Source organism: Athene noctua, chromosome 27 (genome assembly GCF_965140245.1).
Source record: "Athene noctua chromosome 27, bAthNoc1.hap1.1, whole genome shotgun sequence".
Lineage (NCBI taxonomy): Eukaryota > Metazoa > Chordata > Aves > Strigiformes > Strigidae > Athene > Athene noctua.
This window is the reverse complement of record NC_134063.1, coordinates 6,018,283-6,037,881: the sequence shown is the minus strand read 5'-3', so window position 1 is coordinate 6,037,881 and position 19,599 is coordinate 6,018,283. Positions and strand designations below refer to the sequence as shown.

Genomic DNA, 19,599 nt, shown 5'->3' with positions numbered 1-19,599 from the left:
TTTTCAACATTATGCCTTTGGGCTGTATTTTCAATTTAAACAGTAGACGCGTGTAACTCCTAACTTAGGATTTTAAGAGCCTACTAACTGCAGTAAGAACACTAACAATTTGGAGCATATCTGGGATCCACGTGGGTAGCCAGAGGTTTAAGCTGCAGTGTTCTGTCTCCCTGTGATGCTGGCAGAGATCAGACAAGCATTTAAATACCCTTACCTGAACTGTCTGTCCTATGAGATGCTTTGTTCTTCCCACCTTTCTCTTTGCTTCCTTTTGTAAAAGTGGCCAGTTTAGTAGGAATCTGCTGCTGGACTGCAGCTGGCTTCTGTATCTGGTTAGTTGCACTCAGGAGATGTATTGGCACTTCATTCTTCAGTGCAAGAGCAGGGCGGTTCTCCAGGGTGGTGCTGTCCCTGCGAACCAAGTCCGGCCGTTCCAGGTAATCCATCCCGGAGACGCTCACTCGCACAGAGGCTTTCAGGATGGGTACAGATGGTTCCACCCCTTCTCCATTGAAGCTGACGGAATGACCTAGCATCTGGTTCTAGGTGAGGGGAAAAAAAAAAAAAAGCATTCTAAGTCAAACGGGTAGTTTTTACTCTCTCGGATACAATGAGGAGAGACAACCCTCGGCCCTGAAAACATAAAGCACTTTCTAGTGGAAAATGCAACAGGTTAGACGAAGCCCAAAGCGTGCTGGCAAACAGAAGAGCCCTTGAACACTGAAAAGAGCCTCAGCAGCTCTAGACTGCTTAATATTGCACCTAGCAAAGGAACACAGAAGCACACTGCATTAGGTGATGGCAGGACGGACAGAAAGCAGGACTTTAAATGGGCTCATTTGTTACTGTCTTAATCAGAGCCAAACCTTCACGTTTTGAAACACAAGAAATGTTTCTAGAATCAACTGTACAAAACACTATCAAGGCAGCACACCTGCAATCACCTGCCTGCCATAGGGCAGTTCCTGTACTTAAAAAAAAAAATATCCGCAGACAGCCTTCTCTGTTGCTATCTTTCTAAAAAAATTTCTCAATATATAATATATAATATATAATATATAAATAAATGTCTGGGTGGAATTTCACAGAGTGGGGAACTGCCAAGCTCTGGTCTCTGACAGTAGCCATCACCAGCTATTTCAGATGATGGTTCAAGGAGCCCGGTAAAAAGCAAACATGGGTTAGTGCTGCAGAAAGGGGCAATCAGGTTAACAGAAATAAAACTCCAAGAAAATGACTTCCTCACCTGTCCCATTTCTGGGGAGAACGTGCCTGACACTGTGTTCTGCTTCTTCAGCTTCCTGAGCTGATCTAAACGCTCCTTCTCTTTCTCAACTGCTCTCTGAGCTTCCCGCAGCCTCTCTAGGTCATGCTGATAGGCCTCTCGCTGCCTCTCCAGCTCTTCCCTCTCCTGATTCAACTTCTCCCTCAGCTGCCGAGTCTCCTCTTCACGCTCCTGCAGCTGAGCTTCCGTGCTTTCAAATTCCCTCTGCTGCCGACTCCTCTCCCGTTCCAGGTGTTGCTGCTCCAGCTTCAGCTGGCTCTGGAGTTTCTGCACGTTCATCAGTTCCTCCCTCTGTTTCTCGAAGTTGCGCTGTTTCTCCTGCTCTAGCAGCAGGTTGCCTCGGGTAGACTGCAGCCGGTATTGTTTCTCCCGGTCTACCATGGTGGCTCGTTGCATCTCGATGTAGCTGTCCTGCTGAGATATCACTGCCTGGAGGGAAGAATTTCAGCATGAAACACATGGGTTCAAAAAACACGCAGAGTTAAACAGAAGACAACAGCATCTACCAGATTAAATCGCAGAGAATTCTGCCTTCAAGAGCAGATCTAACTTCCAGCTTGTACTGCCCATCACGACTGACATGGTACTGAAGATGGCTGAGCCAATAAATTCTGCTTCCATATGGCAAAATTAACATTTATTGCACCTAGAATTATTACTCTGAATCCAATCAGTCAAAATATTGCTAATTACAAGGTTACAGTAAAAACAACTAATACACACACACACACACACATCTCAACAACAGTTTTAAGAGGAAGACAGAGCAGACAGAGCTCAAAGCAGCAGAAGAACAGCATTTAAGTGAGCAGGAAAAAGGAAACAATTACTTAAGACAAGAGATCTAACACTTCCTTCAAAATACCAGACACAGTGTTTGTTTCCTGGAGTCTCAGGTCTTAAATTCTGCACTTCGCTCTAGCTTTAGGGGATATTTTCAAGGTAGCTCATCTCCACACTTGCATAAATTTTATTACATTTAATGCCTAACAAACCGCGTGGATGGTAAATAGTGGTTTACCTGAAGACTGGAGAGCAACTGCAACAGTGTTTGTATCCTCTGGACAAGCTGAAGAGGAGGGGAGGCACGGGGAGGGAAAAAAGACATTAGACACTTGAACAGAGCTCTGCTTTGATGCTTTAAGGCTTTTTTTTTTTTAAACCATGAACATAATCAACAGTATCTGTACAAAAATACACACAATGGAAGCACAGCTACTCTAACACAGCAACAGCCAATAAAGCAATCAGCCAGCACGATGAATTTTGGTATGTTAGTCCTTGCAGTGATGTAAATCAGCACCCAGCAAATCTCAGTGGGATGCCAGGGAGCAATCTTCATCATGTTTTCTCCACACAGTGACTTCTTCCCATGCTCCAGCACTGAACCACTAAACAGGTACAGCACTCACGGGAGATTCAGAGGCCGGTTCTGTCAGTGAGCTGAGACCATGCAATCCCTCCAAAGATGTAGGGGTAGCGGTCAGCCAGCTCTCAAGCGTGTGTCTACGTACCCAGAACCCATCTGTTTTCTAACGGCACTTTTATCTCTGCATTCGTAACGGGTACGAGTCATAAGGCACAGGCTGTTAATGTGCCTGTGGTTCTACAATAAAAATACTGAGCTTTTTGGTGGGTTGGTTTGTTTTGGTTTTGCATGTTATTATTATAATACAGCTATTTGCCATTAGATTTCCTACCAGCAGAAATAACATACCTGAGACTCTATGGTGGGCTGAGGACCGCTGCTGTCATCCGGCCTCGTCACATCACACTAAAAAAAGACAAAACCAACACCTGCGCTAGAGACACTTGTTGGGCATTGGAAGTGCTGCCAGAACAAGGTGGAAAGGTTCACCTCATCAGGGAACAGCGTTTACGGCTGGAGCAGAGATTGCTCCCATACACTGAAGGACACTTATCAAAAATACTTAAATCAGAGCCCAGGCTGAAACAGATGCATGGTGATAAAGCTAGTGTTAATGGTACAGCAGCAAATAAACAGATATAAAACCAAATTATCATGCATCTCAAGTGCTAAGCTATCAGCCTGCCCCATAAAACATCCTCAACTGAGTCGAGTAATTTGACAGCCCTCTGTTACAGTTTCACCCTACCAGCTATTATGACTTTAACTTTGTGAGATTTGTTCTGCCAACATTAGTATGAAGGGGAGAAAATGCATTTATATCACGCATAAGGCAAACATACGGTTTGAGATCCTTCTTCTGCATCAGAAGGGAGGTCGTGGAGTTGCGCATCTGAACCTACTGCAGGGCCTCTCCAGTCCCACTGTTTCTGGTCACCACCACTGTTCTTCCTAAAGCTACCAGCTGAAAGAGGAGTGAAGTATGAGGAGTGAAGTATGAGGAGCTCACACCGGCACCAAGCCTGTGAAAACTCATTGTATTAACAGAGCAAACAGTAAAAAAATTGTGACTTTGAGGTTAGAACCAATACACAACTGCGTGGCTTCTCCATGCTGATTCCAAGTGGAAGAGCAGACAACACTGACAAGTAGGACTGCTCAGAAAAGTGTAAAAACTCGAGAGTGGGTTAAGATAAACAGGGAGAGTAAGTTCAGATTATGTTATGCTATTTTAAGTGAAGCAACCACAATGTCTGCATGAAAATGATTGTCTGTGGCTACCAGAATTGCAAGCTTGTAATATGGAATTCTTGTTAGCAGAAAAATTCTATTCAAAGCAGCACCACTGTAAGTGTGGAAGGAGGTAGAGGGAGACAGAAACTGAGGTGAAAACCACACCACATGAAGAGCCTATAGTATAACAAACATATATAGCCTTTCAGAGACAACAGAAGGTATTCTGGAGATTAACAACCAGTGAAATAAAGACAATTTCTCATAAATGCATAAAGCAAAAATGGAGATAAATAGTATCTAGTATTTCCACTCACTTCATTAATTAACTGATAAATCATCTGTGCCAAAAGGACAATTTCTATTATCTAAGGATTCATCAACCCTTTAGTGACTGTGCAGATACAAAAGAAAGTGGAAAAAAGTTTTCAAGATTCAATAATAAAAGCAGGGAGCTGAATTTAAATTTTCTAGGTTTGCAGGTCAAGCTTATTTTTTTTTTTTCAACAAAATTAAAATTCTGTGTGGAATTGTGATAATTAGGAAGTATGGGTTAATGTAATGCTCTTAGCGTAACACAGAGCCCTACTCTGCTCTCTAGCGTTGGCATTAGAAGCAAAAGATACAACAGGCTAATACACACTAGAAATATGCTCTTGTCCTCCTCCTTTCAGAGCCTGGTGAAGCTTCCTTTTATCAGAGCCTCACTTAATTCATTGTTCTTATCTCATTTTCTGAAACAACAGTAAAGAGCTAAGCAGCTCAGAAGAATGCTGAATCTTCCCTTTCTTACTTTTATTTGAAATTGAGGGACTGCAGTCATATCCTCCAAAGGTCTCTGCTCTCCTGGGGAGTCCCAACCCAGAGCAATCCTCAGGCTGACAGGATCCACTGCCTAAGTGAGTGAAGATAAGGTTCTGGAGGTTTTCAGCTAGAAAAGAGGAAAACATATCATGTAAACAGCCATGTCTGTGCAGCGAGACAAGTGCATCATGGTAACAAGTTAAAAAAAAATAAATTCAACCATCAAATACATTAAAAGATTGGGCAGTTTGAGAGATTTCCTGCAGTACAGGTGAATTTCCCTTCATGATTAGCTCTTTATGACAGGCTCTGCCTATTGCACATAAAGATGACCTCTTCCTTGATTCCAAGTTAGATTATCGAGTCTTGAATGTTTAGTTTGTTTTTTTTTTTTTCCAAAATAAAAGTTAATGTTTGTGCTTATTTTCTTTTTAAATATACTATCTTTAGATAGGCTATTTTAATATATAACCCTCATACAATATTATATTTCAGGACTGGTGTATTATTAGGGCACTCCAGTTACTCCTCTGAATAGACTCGTCCTAAGACTCCACCAGTTGATCCTTAAAGATAAAAAAAATCCAAGGTGTGAGAAGATCCCCTACCTAAAAACACGGGTGCACTTTACCTATCTTGCAGATTGCTTCTGAAAATAAGGATGTCTGAACAGCGTTATGCAAAAGTATTATGCTACTACAGGATGATTTTCAGGACCTGTACTTAGATCCTATGTGCTTATCCCCACCCCTGCACCCGAGGGAACGCATTCCCAAAGCGCATTTACCTTCTGTCACTGCGGACTTCAAGATCACCTCTCCTTGCAGATTTTCTGACATATCCCCCCGAAGAAGTAGCTTAGATCGAGATCCTTGGGTATGGTCTTCAAACCCATTCATTTCAGACATTTCTAGATAAATCTGTTGCTTCTCAGTTAGGCTTTGCAAAATCAGGTCGTCTTTCATGTTCAAACGCTCTAAAGAAAGAAACAAACTCAGTTTTGCCTTCCTAATCACTGTCAGAGGGTGATGTTCAATTTGGAAGATTATTATTCATTTTATGGTCAGAGCATCAAATGCAGAGATATAATTAACAGTTAAGGGGAAAACTCATGGAGCATACAAAGCTTAGACTTATTTAACTTAACTATTTCTATATAATCTTGCACTACCTTGAAAGACGTATGAAGGAGAAACTTGATCATGTGATAAAAGAGTAAGACAGTCATAAATCACAAGTGATGCTGAGAAGCAGTTCGGGGAATATATAACTAAGTCATTACCCTGAAAATCTTTCAACTTAGCAGCTCTTGCTTCAGCCAGCCTCTTCTCTGCTTCAGGTTCATTAAATGTTCCTCCTTCTTCATCAGGACAGCTGTGCAAAGCAGGAGACAGATACAGGTTTGATTTGCACATTAGAGAACTTAAAACCATCTCAGGATTCAACCTGAAGCTTTTGCCTAGGATGTGGTTTATCTTGTGTGTCAATCTTCCTCCCTTATCCAAAGCCCTGTGGCATTTGACATCCGTGTATCAATTTTTTTTTGTTGTTGTTTATTTTTAAAAATAAAGCAGAATAAAGTCTTTGGCTGCATTTTTTTTTCCATCTTTATGTGTGGCTTCTTCCCAACGAACACAGAATCACACACTTTGGTCTTACAAAGAAAGTTTCGGGATAGTCAAATGGATTTTTTACAATAAATTCACACCTATGAGTCTTACGAAGAGAGACAGATGAGCGAGAAATCAAACCCTCCCACGTTCACTCATCATTTACCTTTCTACAGCTCTGCGGATGTGTGTCATCCAGGAATTCCTCTCCTCTTTTGAACTTGTGTGAATTTCATACATTTCTGGTCCTTTTAAGGAAGCGCTAATTAAGAACATTGCCTTTTCCTCATTAGCTACTTCTCTTACAATCAACTTTTGCAATGAGATAACCGGTGGTTTAGAGTCCTGTAAAACAAAATATAATTTATTGCACTACATTATATACATTCTTTAGGGTTTGTGCTTCCTAGCTTCCTGTCTTCCTACTTATACAAGGCCACCACGAGCCATAACATCACGACACTATTAATTTTATTGCTATTGGCTCTTCACATGACACTTTTGACATTGTCATTGTCAACCACAGCTAAAACATGGAATGAAGAATGTACATTTCAAAACCAAGAGGTCTCAGTACCTGGTTGAGTATTAAAGCATGTATCAATTTTAGGGCCTGAGATTCCCACTAGGTCCCAGAAGTCAAGAACAGGCTCAAAAAGTTTGCTCAGAAACAAAATTTGAAAATCAAAAACCTTAATGACACAAGTGAAAGAAGAGAACAGAAGGAAGTGTTAGAAATTCTAAGCAGAAACAAAAATGTGACCGAGAGGTGTTACAGCGTGCCATCAGGCCCTGTGAATAATAAAACAAGGTGACAGATAGTATTGTCTAACTAAGGATTAACTGGATTAGCTGTAAATCTTTGCACTGAAAATAAATTTACAGGAGGGATATTAGTTACTAAAAACCTATCTATGCTTCACACAGCATAGGTCCAATACATGCGACCTAGAAAGATCCTCCCCAGAAAAAAAAAAAAGCTCTTTTTAACTGTTGTACCCTCACAACATAATCTAGCGATGATAAGAAAACCGAGCCGTGAAACAAAAATCAGGAACGTCAGGTTTTGCCAACTGCTCTGAGCCACTGTACTGCAATTCAAGCCATCGACAGAGGTCACTGGAAAAACAAAATCACCGAGAAGATCCATTTGCTCCTGTTGCTTGATTTATGTATGGAGAGTGATATATCTACATTTCAAATAAACTGTATACCCACAAAGATGCAAAAAATTGGTAAATCTACAACTGTAGAGCATGTTACTGGAGGGATAAAACCCAAGAGATCAGCTTTTAGGGACTGTCATAAGCAACTGTATGGCATGTGCTCACAGAAAAGTTACGAGGGGACACACAAACCAGGGTTTATACATTCCACCTGGCAGTGGAACAGCTCTACTGACTAAGAACACACATGCATGCTCTTATTTCTTGGGAACAGTGCTTTAGCCTCGATGTAAGCTACTCACACTTCTCTCAAAGCAACGGCAGTCATATGGAAAACTGCCACAACAGCCGAGACACTGTACACACACAGTTATGGTTTTCCCCTCTGTGAATTTGCTCTTCTGCTCATAGCTCAGATGCGTTTTTTGGAAAACAGAGCAGGATTAGCCTATCAGAGTCAACGTCATAAAATAATGTTCAAAGATTCACCTAATGCTGTTCAAGAGGAAACAACTTCCAACCATCCTGATTTGTGAAAGTATCCCCATTCTGTGCATTAGAGGAAGGGTAATTTGAAAAGCAGTTGCTTTTACAGCCCTGAGGTCACCAAAATAGCTTTTGCCATTAGAATTCAGCTCTAATGTTAATGTCTTGAAAAAAAAAAATACACCCAAGAAAATAATTACATAAAATAGTTTCGCTGTTATGGGTTCTCTTACAGCCATAACTGAGCTAGATTAGGACAAAATGTACACAACTAACTGCTCTGAGGACACCTGTGGATATGCCCTAGAAAAGCAAGCAAACCCACTGAGTGTTCTAGAGTGCTGCAGTAATTACATTTGCATTTAGGGCTTATTACATTTACTTCAGGAAAGTTCTCTGCCCCCAGTAAAGACTCCTGTGAACCTGATTACCACGTCCCCAACTGAAATGGAAGATTCTTTCCCTGTCCATTAACAGACAGCAGCAGACCTTACCTGTGAGTGCCTTTCCAAGCACAGTTTTAGCATGTTTAACATCTACGACTTGTATAAAACAACAGCCTAAGAAAGTTCAGTGAAAGGGAAAGCCACAGCACAAGAAAAGAAATAGTGAACATCAGAACAAAGTCAAGGCCCCAGAATACCACAGATGTGGCAGCTCAGCTGGCTGATGCACAGGAACACTATTCTGCACTTAGAGACAGGGGGAGGCATTCAACAAGTACCAGAACTGCTTCAGAAAGCGTGACTCTAATAGCTTATTAGCTATTAAAGGTTTATTAACTTCATTTTCCTTCTGAACCTACCATAACAAGTATCTAACATCTCTAAGTGTATTTCTTCTGTTGTTACTGTCACTTTCAGAAATACTCTAAGTGAATGTATTGAAAAAGGAGAAGAATACCTACCACTGATGCAAATGTGTATTTTTGGTCCTTTTCTTGTAAGAGCAACAGCACATCAGTTAACAGGACTGCCAGGATATCTACAGTAGCAACAGACAAGGAGAAAAAAAAAAAAAAAATTAAAGCCGAAAAAAATGGTCCAGACTGAAAAAAAAATCACTTGACTTAAATTTCCTGCGGGTCAGGGAATAGCATGTCAACATTTGCAATACTGGGTCTGCTACTGCCTTCCATTTGGGTTGTCCACAGACAGCTTGCAGTCATGCAGAACCAGCACAATACAAACAGAGCTGATTTGAAACTTGAAAACTCCTCCACAGGCATCCCACACTTCAACTCAAACACTCAGGGGGGAACACGTCTCCCTCAACAGCAGATTCTTCTGGAACCGCAGCCATTCACAGTACCACCTACTCCTGGCTGCATTTCATGGGGCACTGAAGCTTCTCTGAACACCTGAGCAATGAAGCTGTTGAAAAATTCACTAATGGACAGTTTTGATTTTCTGGCAAAACAGACATTATGCAGAATGAAGGTGTCATGGGGTTAACATGACATGATCTTTTAAAGTGTGAACCTGAGCTCACACAAGATAATGCCTTTCCACAGGAGACTAAGTCAGTATGACTCAAAGCTTTGTCATCTATCTAAAGACCTCCCTCTTGAACTGGAAAGCAGATCAGACAGATAATAAGCAAACAGCATAAGGAACTTATCATGCACCATTACAGAGATGCTTATTGGACAAGCCAAGAATAGAACAAGTGCTATTTCCTCCAATATCCTATTAAACAAGTAGGTTATTGTCATCTTATTTTATACTCAATCGATCAGTAATAAACAGTTACTAAAAAAAAAGATAAATAAATCTTGCTCCTAGTTGTACTTTTACCTTTGAGTCGCCCTGATGCAGCTTTCCAGTAGAGCATCCCATCCAGCAGAAGCCGCCTCTGTCCCATGTCATCTTTCCGGAAGAAAAGTCCATTCTTGCATTTCCCAGATGATTTTAGCTCCATTTTATGCATAATCTCTTTAAGGCGCTGTCCCTTCTCATACTCATTTACCATGGCATCTACATGAGTGATGGTGTCCTTAATTAAACTAAGGGCCTGGGTCAGGTCTTCATAATCTCTAGTTCCGGCTAAGAGAAAAGAGTAGCAGTCAGTCACAGTTTCAACTCTGGAATAGAAGATAGGAGCCATCCAAACATATTTTAACATGAAGGTTCAATACTGAACATGTAACAGTATTTCTCAAGAGCTTTATTTTAAAAATAAAATAAAATATCCCCAAGCTCTAAATCTCTATGAACTGACATGCTTAACTATTATGGCTTTGTGGTTGCAGACTCGAAACTGAAGGCTGCTCTCGACCCTCTGATGAGGTGAGGCTGATCTGGATCTGCATCTAGAACGGCATCTTCAGCTAATGAAGAAGCAAGAAAGCAGGTGTAAGGCAGTACCAGCCTGCCCCTCCTTGTCTGAAGAAAGAACATGCAAAACACAGGAGAAAAAGGATCAGCAGCCAACCGCGAGGCCTCCAGGAAAGGTTAAACCACCCACCTTCTGTATTCTGAGTTATGCGTTCCACCAAGACTGGGTATTTGGTGATGCGCTGTGTGACCAGGAGGATACACTCCTGAACACCAAGTCTCCTCACAAGGGAACAGCTGCCAATTTTCTAGAAAACAAAGAGAGACCCATCGCGTCCATTGCACACCGTGTCCTTCAACTCCCTCGCCTCCCCATTCACACATTTTTCTGTCTCAAAACATTTTTCTACAGTTAGGGACAGCACCACTAAATTAGCCGCAGTCTTTTAGTAAAAAAGAAAAACTCCTGGTAACATTGGAAAAATTGCTTTTATTACTGGAAAATATTTTAGGTATTACTTTCAACTACCGTTAACTAAATCTGGAGCCAAGCAGAGAAAGTTCCAAATCTGAATTGTTTGTCTGCTTATTTGCTAACCGATTGCCTTTTACAATAGGACCAGTCCTTAAATACATAGAAAAGTATGATGTTTTTAAAACCAGACTCAACCACCTAACAGACAAATTGGGTCAATAACAAATAAACTAAGTGTTTATTTTACTACTCTATGTTCACCAGTAAGCCCATCTACATTTCTGTTTAGGAAGGGAAGACTTTACAGCATGGGAATCCCACTTGGTTGGTCTGACTGCTGGTACAGCACAATCCTGGCAGCAGAATACAGCACCAAGATCCTTCTTTCCAAGGACTGGGGTTATATATTTTCAAACTCTGGTCACTTATTTAGTTCCTTGAAAGTAAAGGGTTCGCACTTTTAAAGACATTTTGCCGAGAAGAGCTGTAAGTATAGAGCTGTGTTGGAAAGTTCACACAGTATCACTTACTGATGACTGGAAAATGAGAATACTTAGGACTGTGCAATGCCATCGGGGATTCAGGTTACAGCTTCCACTCTGGCTGCCTCCCTTCAGCCCTTCCTATTAATTGCACATCACAGTGTACAGCAGATAAACAAACCACCCTGGAGCCAATCTTCTAGTTTTGGAAAGATGATGTAATGGACAAAACTTGACTAAGAGTACCTGCCTTTCCTATAGTGGTTCATCAACAGCATTTATCATTGATTTATAATTTATTATCAAGCCAATTTACAGAGATGGTGATATAGCAGGGAAGTCAGTGATAGAGCTATGAATAAAACAAATATTCTGTTCCCCAGTTCTATGTGCTCTCAAGATCCTGCCTCAAATTTAACCCCTGCTAATTGTGGCTCCGTGTCCAAATGATCAAAACATCTAAAACGCAAGAAGCTAACAGTCCATCAAATAACGAGAATACGCCTCTAACCCTGCTCATTCAAATTTAAGAGATCTTCAAGTACAAAATAAAACCTAAAGTAGTTCAGTATATTTTGCACAGTCAGAACAGGAGGCTTCTGGTTGTTGTTTACCTTTACTAAATTCTGGAACTTCTTATTGCTTTGGAGCAGGTCTTTATAGTGAGAAACAGCTTCATTGTGTCCACAACAGAACACACCGTATTTTTCTTTCATTCTCTCTCCATTTTCACCTGAAAACTAATTGGAAATAGAAGAATGAAAGACATGAATTGTTAAGAGTAAACCTATCTCCACTGTAAGACCCAGGTTTAACATGGTTTTATGGTAACTGATTTCTGAGACATTTCTTCAATATTTCATTTTCTTCTGTACCACAAATGAGAGATTTACACAGTGTGACATCTGAGAGCTTGGAATACCACAAGATAACCAAATATTAAATGATAGTTATCATTATGAGAATTTTTTAAAGGATCTCTGGGCCTCTGCACTTAAAAAACCTGAGGACTTGTAAAAGGTGAAGGGCAAAAAATGGTCACGATATATGAAAGCAATCGTTGCATCCACTCCATACCAATAGAGGTGCTAAAGCTGTAATGAGTTCAAAGGCTCTTTACTGCATTTTTAGAAGGTCGGAACCAAGAAGCTCAGCATTAAATGCAGGAGAGCCTTGTCTGGGATGGATACCAGGTATGTGATACTTCTGGAACAGAGAAGAAGTAGAACCAAACCATCTGCAGTGGCATATCCTACAACATACGTACACACATGTCCAAAGAACATTTAATGAACATTTCATACTATTCATGACCAGATATGTTCCTGGGAGTCATGCTCACACATCACACTGGAAAGATAAATCTTAAACCCAGTATTAAATCAATTTTTATGTAACATAATTTTAACCTTACTGTTAGCTTTTTAGAAACTTAACAATGTCAACAAAATTGGTAGAATTTAATTCACACCTGTTTTACCAAGAGGTCTCCAATGTTCTGGATTATGTAATTTCGGTCACTGCCTTCTTCCAAGGATTCCTTTCGTCGCTCCTTTAATTGGAGCAGAAATTGCCCGTGTACCACCAGCAGCTCATCCACACAGGGGAAAAGCTTGTTGATGACTGCATTTGGGAACTGCAGTTCCTCTCTCATGGCTTTGGAGTATACCTTCAGCATTATTTTCAGTGTCCTAACATGGTGCATTTCAGTCTGCATTAGTTCTGAGCAAGAGGAAATTAAAAAAAAAAAAGTCATTTATATGACTAGTGAGATATAAAAGAGCAGGCTCCGAAAGCCACCTTCTTCACCACGATCTTTGCATCACTGATGTGAAGCTCCTAAATTTGCCCTGTTTCTCTCTCAACCAAACAGTGACTGACCCTACTTATTTAACGACATCTCCTAGTTGCAGTTGAGCTATTCCCTAATTGTATAGCTGGGTTTTGCTGCTAACACAGGCATACTGAAAACTATAGGTTGCTTAAAATCATTAATAGGAGGACTTAGGCACACAAAGAGAGGTAACAGACTTGACATTCGTCACTTAATTTTAGTTTTCAAGCACGAGTAAAAATGGGAGCCAAAAAAAAATTTCTGCTTTGTTTCAAAACAGTGACACTGTGAAAGAGAAGAACAAAAAATATTCTTACCATAAATGACATCTTGCCTTTTTATAACGTCTTTCTTTTGTCTTTTTGCATAAGACTGTTCCACTGCAACACTCCAAGACTCTGCCTCAAACTCATGAGCATCTGTTTCTATTTCACTTCGGAGGGATACACAATATGCATCTAGACCAAAAGCACATTCAATTTCAATTATTATTAAATTGTTTCCCACCATATCCCTCATTACCATAATTAACAACAACAACAACAACAGTAAAAACATCTCAGTGCTGCTTTAAGACTGTAAGAAATTGCATAAAAATCCTGAAAAGCATAGAAATTCCATACCTTCCAGAAAAATGGAGTCTGCTGTTGAAGGTGCAAGCACGACAACGTCATCTGAAGTCTGCTTAAATTTTATAAAGCCTGAATCCCCTTCATCCATGTCTCCTGAAATTAGTCTAAATGGTCAAAGAAATTAGACCAAGGGACCAAACCAGAACATTAACATTTTTTAAGTTGCTTGACAAAAAAAAAAAAAATAAAAATCCAACTACTTGAACAAGCATCTTTCCTAAACTCTAGTGCAATTAAAATAAATATATAAAAGCTGTCCTTGCACTCCAACTTTAAAACAGTCAAACCAATTTAGCAACTCCATCACTGAAATATTACAGTTTTAATTAGAGCAGCATGAGCAAGTATGCAACTTCTGGTATGACATTTTAAAAAAAGACATCGCCTGGTGACAAGCCACAGCCGGTTCAGAGTACAAAGGGCACTTTCACTGAGAAGGAAGCATAACCGTAGCACATAAAAAGTAAACAACTACTTCAAACAGCAGAGAGCTTTGAATTTGTCTACTATTTTAATCAAGGTATCCTGCAATTTAAAACACTGCTGTCTCCTACACTAGTCAGAACTAGCACAACCTAGAATAGCTGAACTCAGATTACTGAATTTCAACAAGTCTGAAGACAAATATACCCACAAAAACCATAACCTAGACAGAGATACTCCAGTCCTGCCCTTTTTTATAGGATATCTTTTGTGACATAGTATAGAGGGACTAAAGGCAAGGTGATTTAAACCAAAAAAAGAGAAAAGCTTACTGTGCAGGGAAATTAATTTCAGCATTAAAAGCTCAATAAATCTCTTTTGAGCTTGAAAACGAATGTCATTATTTCTTGCTTTAGTTCTGTAATTGTTTTTCTTTCCACATAGGGGAGGGGGGGGTGGGTGTGGCAGCAGAAGCTAGTGAATTAGAAGAGAAGCAATTTGCTTACCCAAATTTATTAACAGCTCCAGGAGTATTCAATGAAGACTGAGATTTTCCTCTTTGGGCGATAGTCATACCGAGATTCCGTGATAGTACTGGGGTGCCATCCGGTCCCAGGAGAAGACTTTGGGGTTGCTCCTTCAAAGAAGCGGCTAGAGAGGCAAAAATTGAATTGGTACTCAGAAAATGAGGCGTACACTGCAGGTCGCCTGCTCTCAAACCTCTCTCTGAATGAGGACGGAGAACAGACAGGATCTTGGATGTCAAGAGCTCATTGTCCAAAAAAACATTCTCATTCCATTTTCTTGAAAAGGAACCACAAAAAGACAGCTCAGGATGAGCTGGAATTGTATTGCTTCTGCCGCTGCTTTTTGAATTTGTATTCCCCATGCTCACTACTGGCTGCCCTCAGACTTGGCACAGTAAAGTGGCCCCAGAGATGCACTGTTTTTATACTACCTGTGATCCTTCTAGAAATGTAAAGCTGCCACTTAACTTACTGTATTGGCTAAATCAGCAGGTCTGAAGTGCAGGAAATTGGTCCCTACTGTGCCCATTTAGTGTGGAAATTGCAAAGTATCTTCTCCTTGAGTAAAACACCAGAACCTACACACAATTATTCACACTCTACCGTATAAGGGCACAGAACATTTCATGGCAAACAAGAAAAATCTGAGATCACATAAAAACCACAAGTTCTTTGCAATGCTTATTGCTACACAGTGATTTATACCTGCATGCACACACACTGAACATAATAGATACCAGAGCTAAATTTAATACAGCAGCTTTTAAATGCTTTTTAAATCTAGACAGACTGTGAACTGGAAAGATATTTAAAACTTTAATCGCTATTACACAATACGTGGAAGCCTGTAATAGACTTATAAAAAATGGATACAATTATTTAGCACTAATGTCTGTAATGAATGATAAGGAACGGGAGACAAAATAATTCCTTTTAAAAAAGGAACTTCAGGGAAGTCAAAGATGAAGAATCAGCCAGACGATCTTTAAAACTTGTCACTGACAAGGTCTGCAGCTGCCCTTTTTTCAAAGTGCTTTTAAGGACACAGGAGTGGACTAGATCTCACGGATCCTTGAACCCAGGACCCTCCACTGCAAGAAAGCTTTGTCTTCCACCCAGACCAACCTCCTCGTCCAGCACAGTGTCTGGGAGGCTGCTTCAGGACCAGGCTGTTGCAGCAGTTCAAGAGGGTCTCCAGTTCCCAGCCAAGGTTTATTCATTGCTAATTTACAACTTTTCTTGTAAAGGCACTGGTGTCTACCCATCCCCAAAAGTTCCCCTTTCTCAGTCCGTACCTCCACTAACAATTGTCTCTCCCTCCACTTCTGCCTTGCTCAACCAAACAGCTAAATCAAGGGATTCATGTTTCTTCTGATGAAACAGGTTTTTCCACATTTCTCAGTATCCCATACTTTAGACATCTGCTTGTCTCTCGTTTCATCTTCCTTGAAACAGTTGACTAGAATCACATTAGGGCTGCAGGGGAGGTTTCATCAATGACATTTAACAGAAATTATATCACCACATCTTTTCCTGCTGGAAATACCTTTCCCAAAACTTGTTTGGGTTTGAAATCTCCTGGCTACACAGGGAGCACATTCTCAGTCTACAACAAACTGGGTAAACTGAGTCCTCTTCCATCATCACCAAGTGATGAGCTCCAAGCCCACTGGTCCAGAGGAGGAGACTAATTAGATATTAGCAAGATTTGTAAAGGTGGATTTCTTAAAGGTTTAATAATAAATGTCCTCCCGTTTCCATTGGGAGAAGTATTGAAATCATCTGTCATGAAGTTCTTCGTACTCTACAAGTCAAGAACATAAAGTTCTGGTTCACAACGTTAGGCCAAATCAAAAAATCTCCAGAGGCAGAACGTGGGGAGAGGGACGGAGGGGACGCGAACACCCCTGTTTATACCTTTCTTAAAACGTCTCTGACACTGATACAATACCCTTGGCTTTTTCTGCTGGGCACTGCAGCCTGCGGTGTCATACTGTGGGTAAAGACAACCAGTGCCCATGCTATTAGCTGCTCCTTTAACTTTCAGCTTCTGCTTTTGACTATGGAAAAATCAGTCCCGGCTGCCTAGCAGAGTCTGCACCAACAAAAAGCCATTTTCTGAGTTCAATTAGCACTGCCTGCACACTGCTGAGAGTCCCTATCGATCGTTGTTAACCTATCACACCAGACCAGACTGTATACCACAGAGCTGTTTCAACGACGAGCCCTACAGCCAACTTTTCCTATTTTCATTATCCCTTATTGTTTCCTATTTTAGCCTCTGCACTTTCCCCTAAACGCACAAAACCATTCTCGATAACGCAAACAGCCACTTATCTTCTTAAAACAATTATTCCTTTTGCGCTACCTCTTGGTAAGAACTGTTTCATAAAGAAATACACCTTGCAATGCAAGTCAAACAATACAAGAACATAGGAAATACACATAGAATACTTGGACATTCCTGTCAGCTGCGTTTCTTACAGCCAAAGCAACTGCAAGGCAGGAGATAATTCTGCTCTAGTTACCATCAGCCACCTGAGAGCCAAGAAGCCTGTTCTGTTAATGCAGACCTTGTAACATCTACAAATTAAAATGCCATTTAAATTATACACCTGTGGCCGTGATGGTCTTTTTCCAGCAGCAAAAGGTTATTTCAAAGCCTATGCTGCAATAGAGCTCCTCTTTCTTCTTGTTATTTTCTCCCAGATCCCTTTTCCCACTTTGTGGCAAAAAAAGATTTATGTTCAGACCATTAGTGCTAGCTTGTCTTAGAGATTTCTAGCAACCACTAGCTGCAGGCAAGTTTTAAATAGACAATTATGAAAATCTGATGTAAAACAAAGTTCACAGTTCTAGTCTTTTCAGAGGCCAGAGAATAGACAATCAATGAAAAACTAGCTTATTGATCCCTTTTCACCATGATATTTTGAGGTTACACAGCAAGAAGGTATAAAGAAAAATAAAAAGATAAAAAGATAAAAACACACAGGAGATTGCTAGGAGCCTCTAAGCCATTCCCAATAGAAAAAAAAATGAAGCCATCTTATTAAAAGAGACCTTTTCTATACTTCAATAACACACTGTGTATAGCCTTTAAAACATATTAAAGAAAAAAATACAATTGAACAGATAAGCCTTGAGCACAGAAATCATTCTTTAGTACAAACCTGGGGAAATGCACTGGGGCGAACTTTGTGGAGATCCAGAAGGTCTGTGCTGCAAATCTTTCTGCTATAGGAAAAAATACAATATTCTTACACACACAGACCAGACTTTCAGTTCAAAATGAATCATGTTTCTCCTACCATACAGCACTAACTGTAAGTGAAGCTGCACACCGAATATATAAAAGATTTCACATAGTAACGATTTTGATTTTTTCACATTCCAGAATGGCATATAGACATCAACACTCTGTATAAAAATCCTGTCAGGCATAAATCAGACTGAAATAGAACCAAAACTGAAGTTACAGCTGAATTAAAGCTATGATAATAAATAATTTATTAAATGAAAGCAAACCCTTTAAGTAGACACTTGTTTGTTACCATTTAGTTCACATCAATAACTAACTAAACCAACCCAGCCAGCCAACAAAAAAATTAGACTGCCTATTTAAAATTGCATCTTTGGTAACCTGTACAACTTTTGCGTTCTTACAACACTTACAATTCATTGAGATAGACTTTATGGAAGGTGCAAAGAAATTTAAATAAGTAATATAGTCTGGCTTTTGGGGAGTCTTGCTTCACTTGGAGGATCTCATTTCTGACTTCACTCCTCATACCATTTTGTGCCACTGCTCCCTCTTTGCTCTCCTCAGGAGAGGTTTGTCAGCGCTGATTCAACCACAAAAGTTTGGGAGATGGTAAAGAATGGAAATGAAACTATCAGAGCAAGCGAACATTTTGGTTTAAAAGAAGAAGTTTAAAAGTACGTATCAAAAACCCCACAAGAACATTTCTGCCCTCAAAAGAGTTACATTCTAAATCACCAATGGCTGAGAGCACTTCCCCTAACCTCTAATCGCCCGGCTTTGAGCTGTTCTGCTCTCTCTTTTCCCCCTCACAGTAGTCCCTCATCTGCTATCAGTCTCTGGAATCATCAACACTTGCAGGTTAACAGAAACTAAAACTCCCTCAAGTATAATTAGTTATAAGGAGGAGGAAATGATTTCCAAAACCAATACCAGAAGAAAAAAACCCGACAGCTATCTGAAACCAACCTGTGACCTTAGATGAAATTGCAGCCACCATGACGGCACAGATAAAAAATGAATAGCTTAGCAAGATATACAGTTCATCACAGTTCAAAAATGAAAGAACTTATTCTGCATTGCTCAGCTTATAAATAATATGCAACTGTTATAACCAAATTCCCCTCCAGCTCTCTCACACTTCCATCGGCTTTAAGATGGCACAACCTATTAAAATACAGGGGCATAAAATTCAGAGGTACCATATAATTCAATTACATTCCCCAAAAAAGTGATAGGTTTGAGCATTTTTATAAGGGTTAGTCACAGTTCTGACACACACAAGCAGCGGTAAGTCATTTTCAGTACAGCAATAAAACATTTCACTTTCTTTTCCCTACATATATTGTCATAAATTACTATAATGGCAAGTTAATAACTATTCGATGTCTTGAAGATGTAGGGCAAGATTCTGTACTGATGGAAATCAAAACACTCGCACTAAATTAAATTTACTATGTCAAGCACTGTTGTTATAGAAGAAGAACAAATTTTAAAACCCACCTTGGGTCTGATGCTGCTGCATTCAGCCAGTAAACCCTTACAGTTCTTATGGACATTCACTGCACAATCTGAAACACACACCAAAAATTTATCTTAAATTATTCTTGGGACTATCTAAGGAAAGAAAGAGTGACACATTAATTTTGGAAGAGATACAGAGTAAACTCAGGTGTTTCAGCGAGCATCCTTGTTGTGCACGTTCTGGTCTTGATTCTACACCAAATACTCAAGCGTT

At 40.1% G+C, this 19,599-nt stretch overlaps 1 protein-coding gene across 3 annotated transcripts in view; it reads right to left on the bottom strand.

Annotated features, from left to right (window-relative positions):
* Window positions 1–19,599, bottom strand: part of ARHGEF18 (Rho/Rac guanine nucleotide exchange factor 18) — a 48,654-nt gene that overhangs the window by 4,560 nt on the left and 24,495 nt on the right. Inside the window, exons 11-29 of one of the 3 annotated variants that reach the window (XM_074927777.1) lie at window positions 19,365–19,432; window positions 17,773–17,836; window positions 14,582–14,726; window positions 13,644–13,756; window positions 13,338–13,478; window positions 12,658–12,908; window positions 11,801–11,926; window positions 10,420–10,537; window positions 9,750–9,998; window positions 8,861–8,937; window positions 6,468–6,646; window positions 5,974–6,065; window positions 5,479–5,667; window positions 4,681–4,818; window positions 3,497–3,618; window positions 3,003–3,059; window positions 2,307–2,354; window positions 1,247–1,714; window positions 215–542 (exon numbers count right to left, since the gene is read on the bottom strand). In XM_074927777.1, coding sequence (XP_074783878.1) covers window positions 215–542; window positions 1,247–1,714; window positions 2,307–2,354; window positions 3,003–3,059; window positions 3,497–3,618; window positions 4,681–4,818; window positions 5,479–5,667; window positions 5,974–6,065; window positions 6,468–6,646; window positions 8,861–8,937; window positions 9,750–9,998; window positions 10,420–10,537; window positions 11,801–11,926; window positions 12,658–12,908; window positions 13,338–13,478; window positions 13,644–13,756; window positions 14,582–14,726; window positions 17,773–17,836; window positions 19,365–19,432 — 2,973 coding nt within the window. The remainder of the gene's footprint in view (window positions 1–214; window positions 543–1,246; window positions 1,715–2,306; window positions 2,355–3,002; window positions 3,060–3,496; window positions 3,619–4,680; window positions 4,819–5,478; window positions 5,668–5,973; window positions 6,066–6,467; window positions 6,647–8,860; window positions 8,938–9,749; window positions 9,999–10,419; window positions 10,538–11,800; window positions 11,927–12,657; window positions 12,909–13,337; window positions 13,479–13,643; window positions 13,757–14,581; window positions 14,727–17,772; window positions 17,837–19,364; window positions 19,433–19,599) is intronic. The other 2 variants (XM_074927778.1, XM_074927779.1) reach the window with 2 other exon arrangements.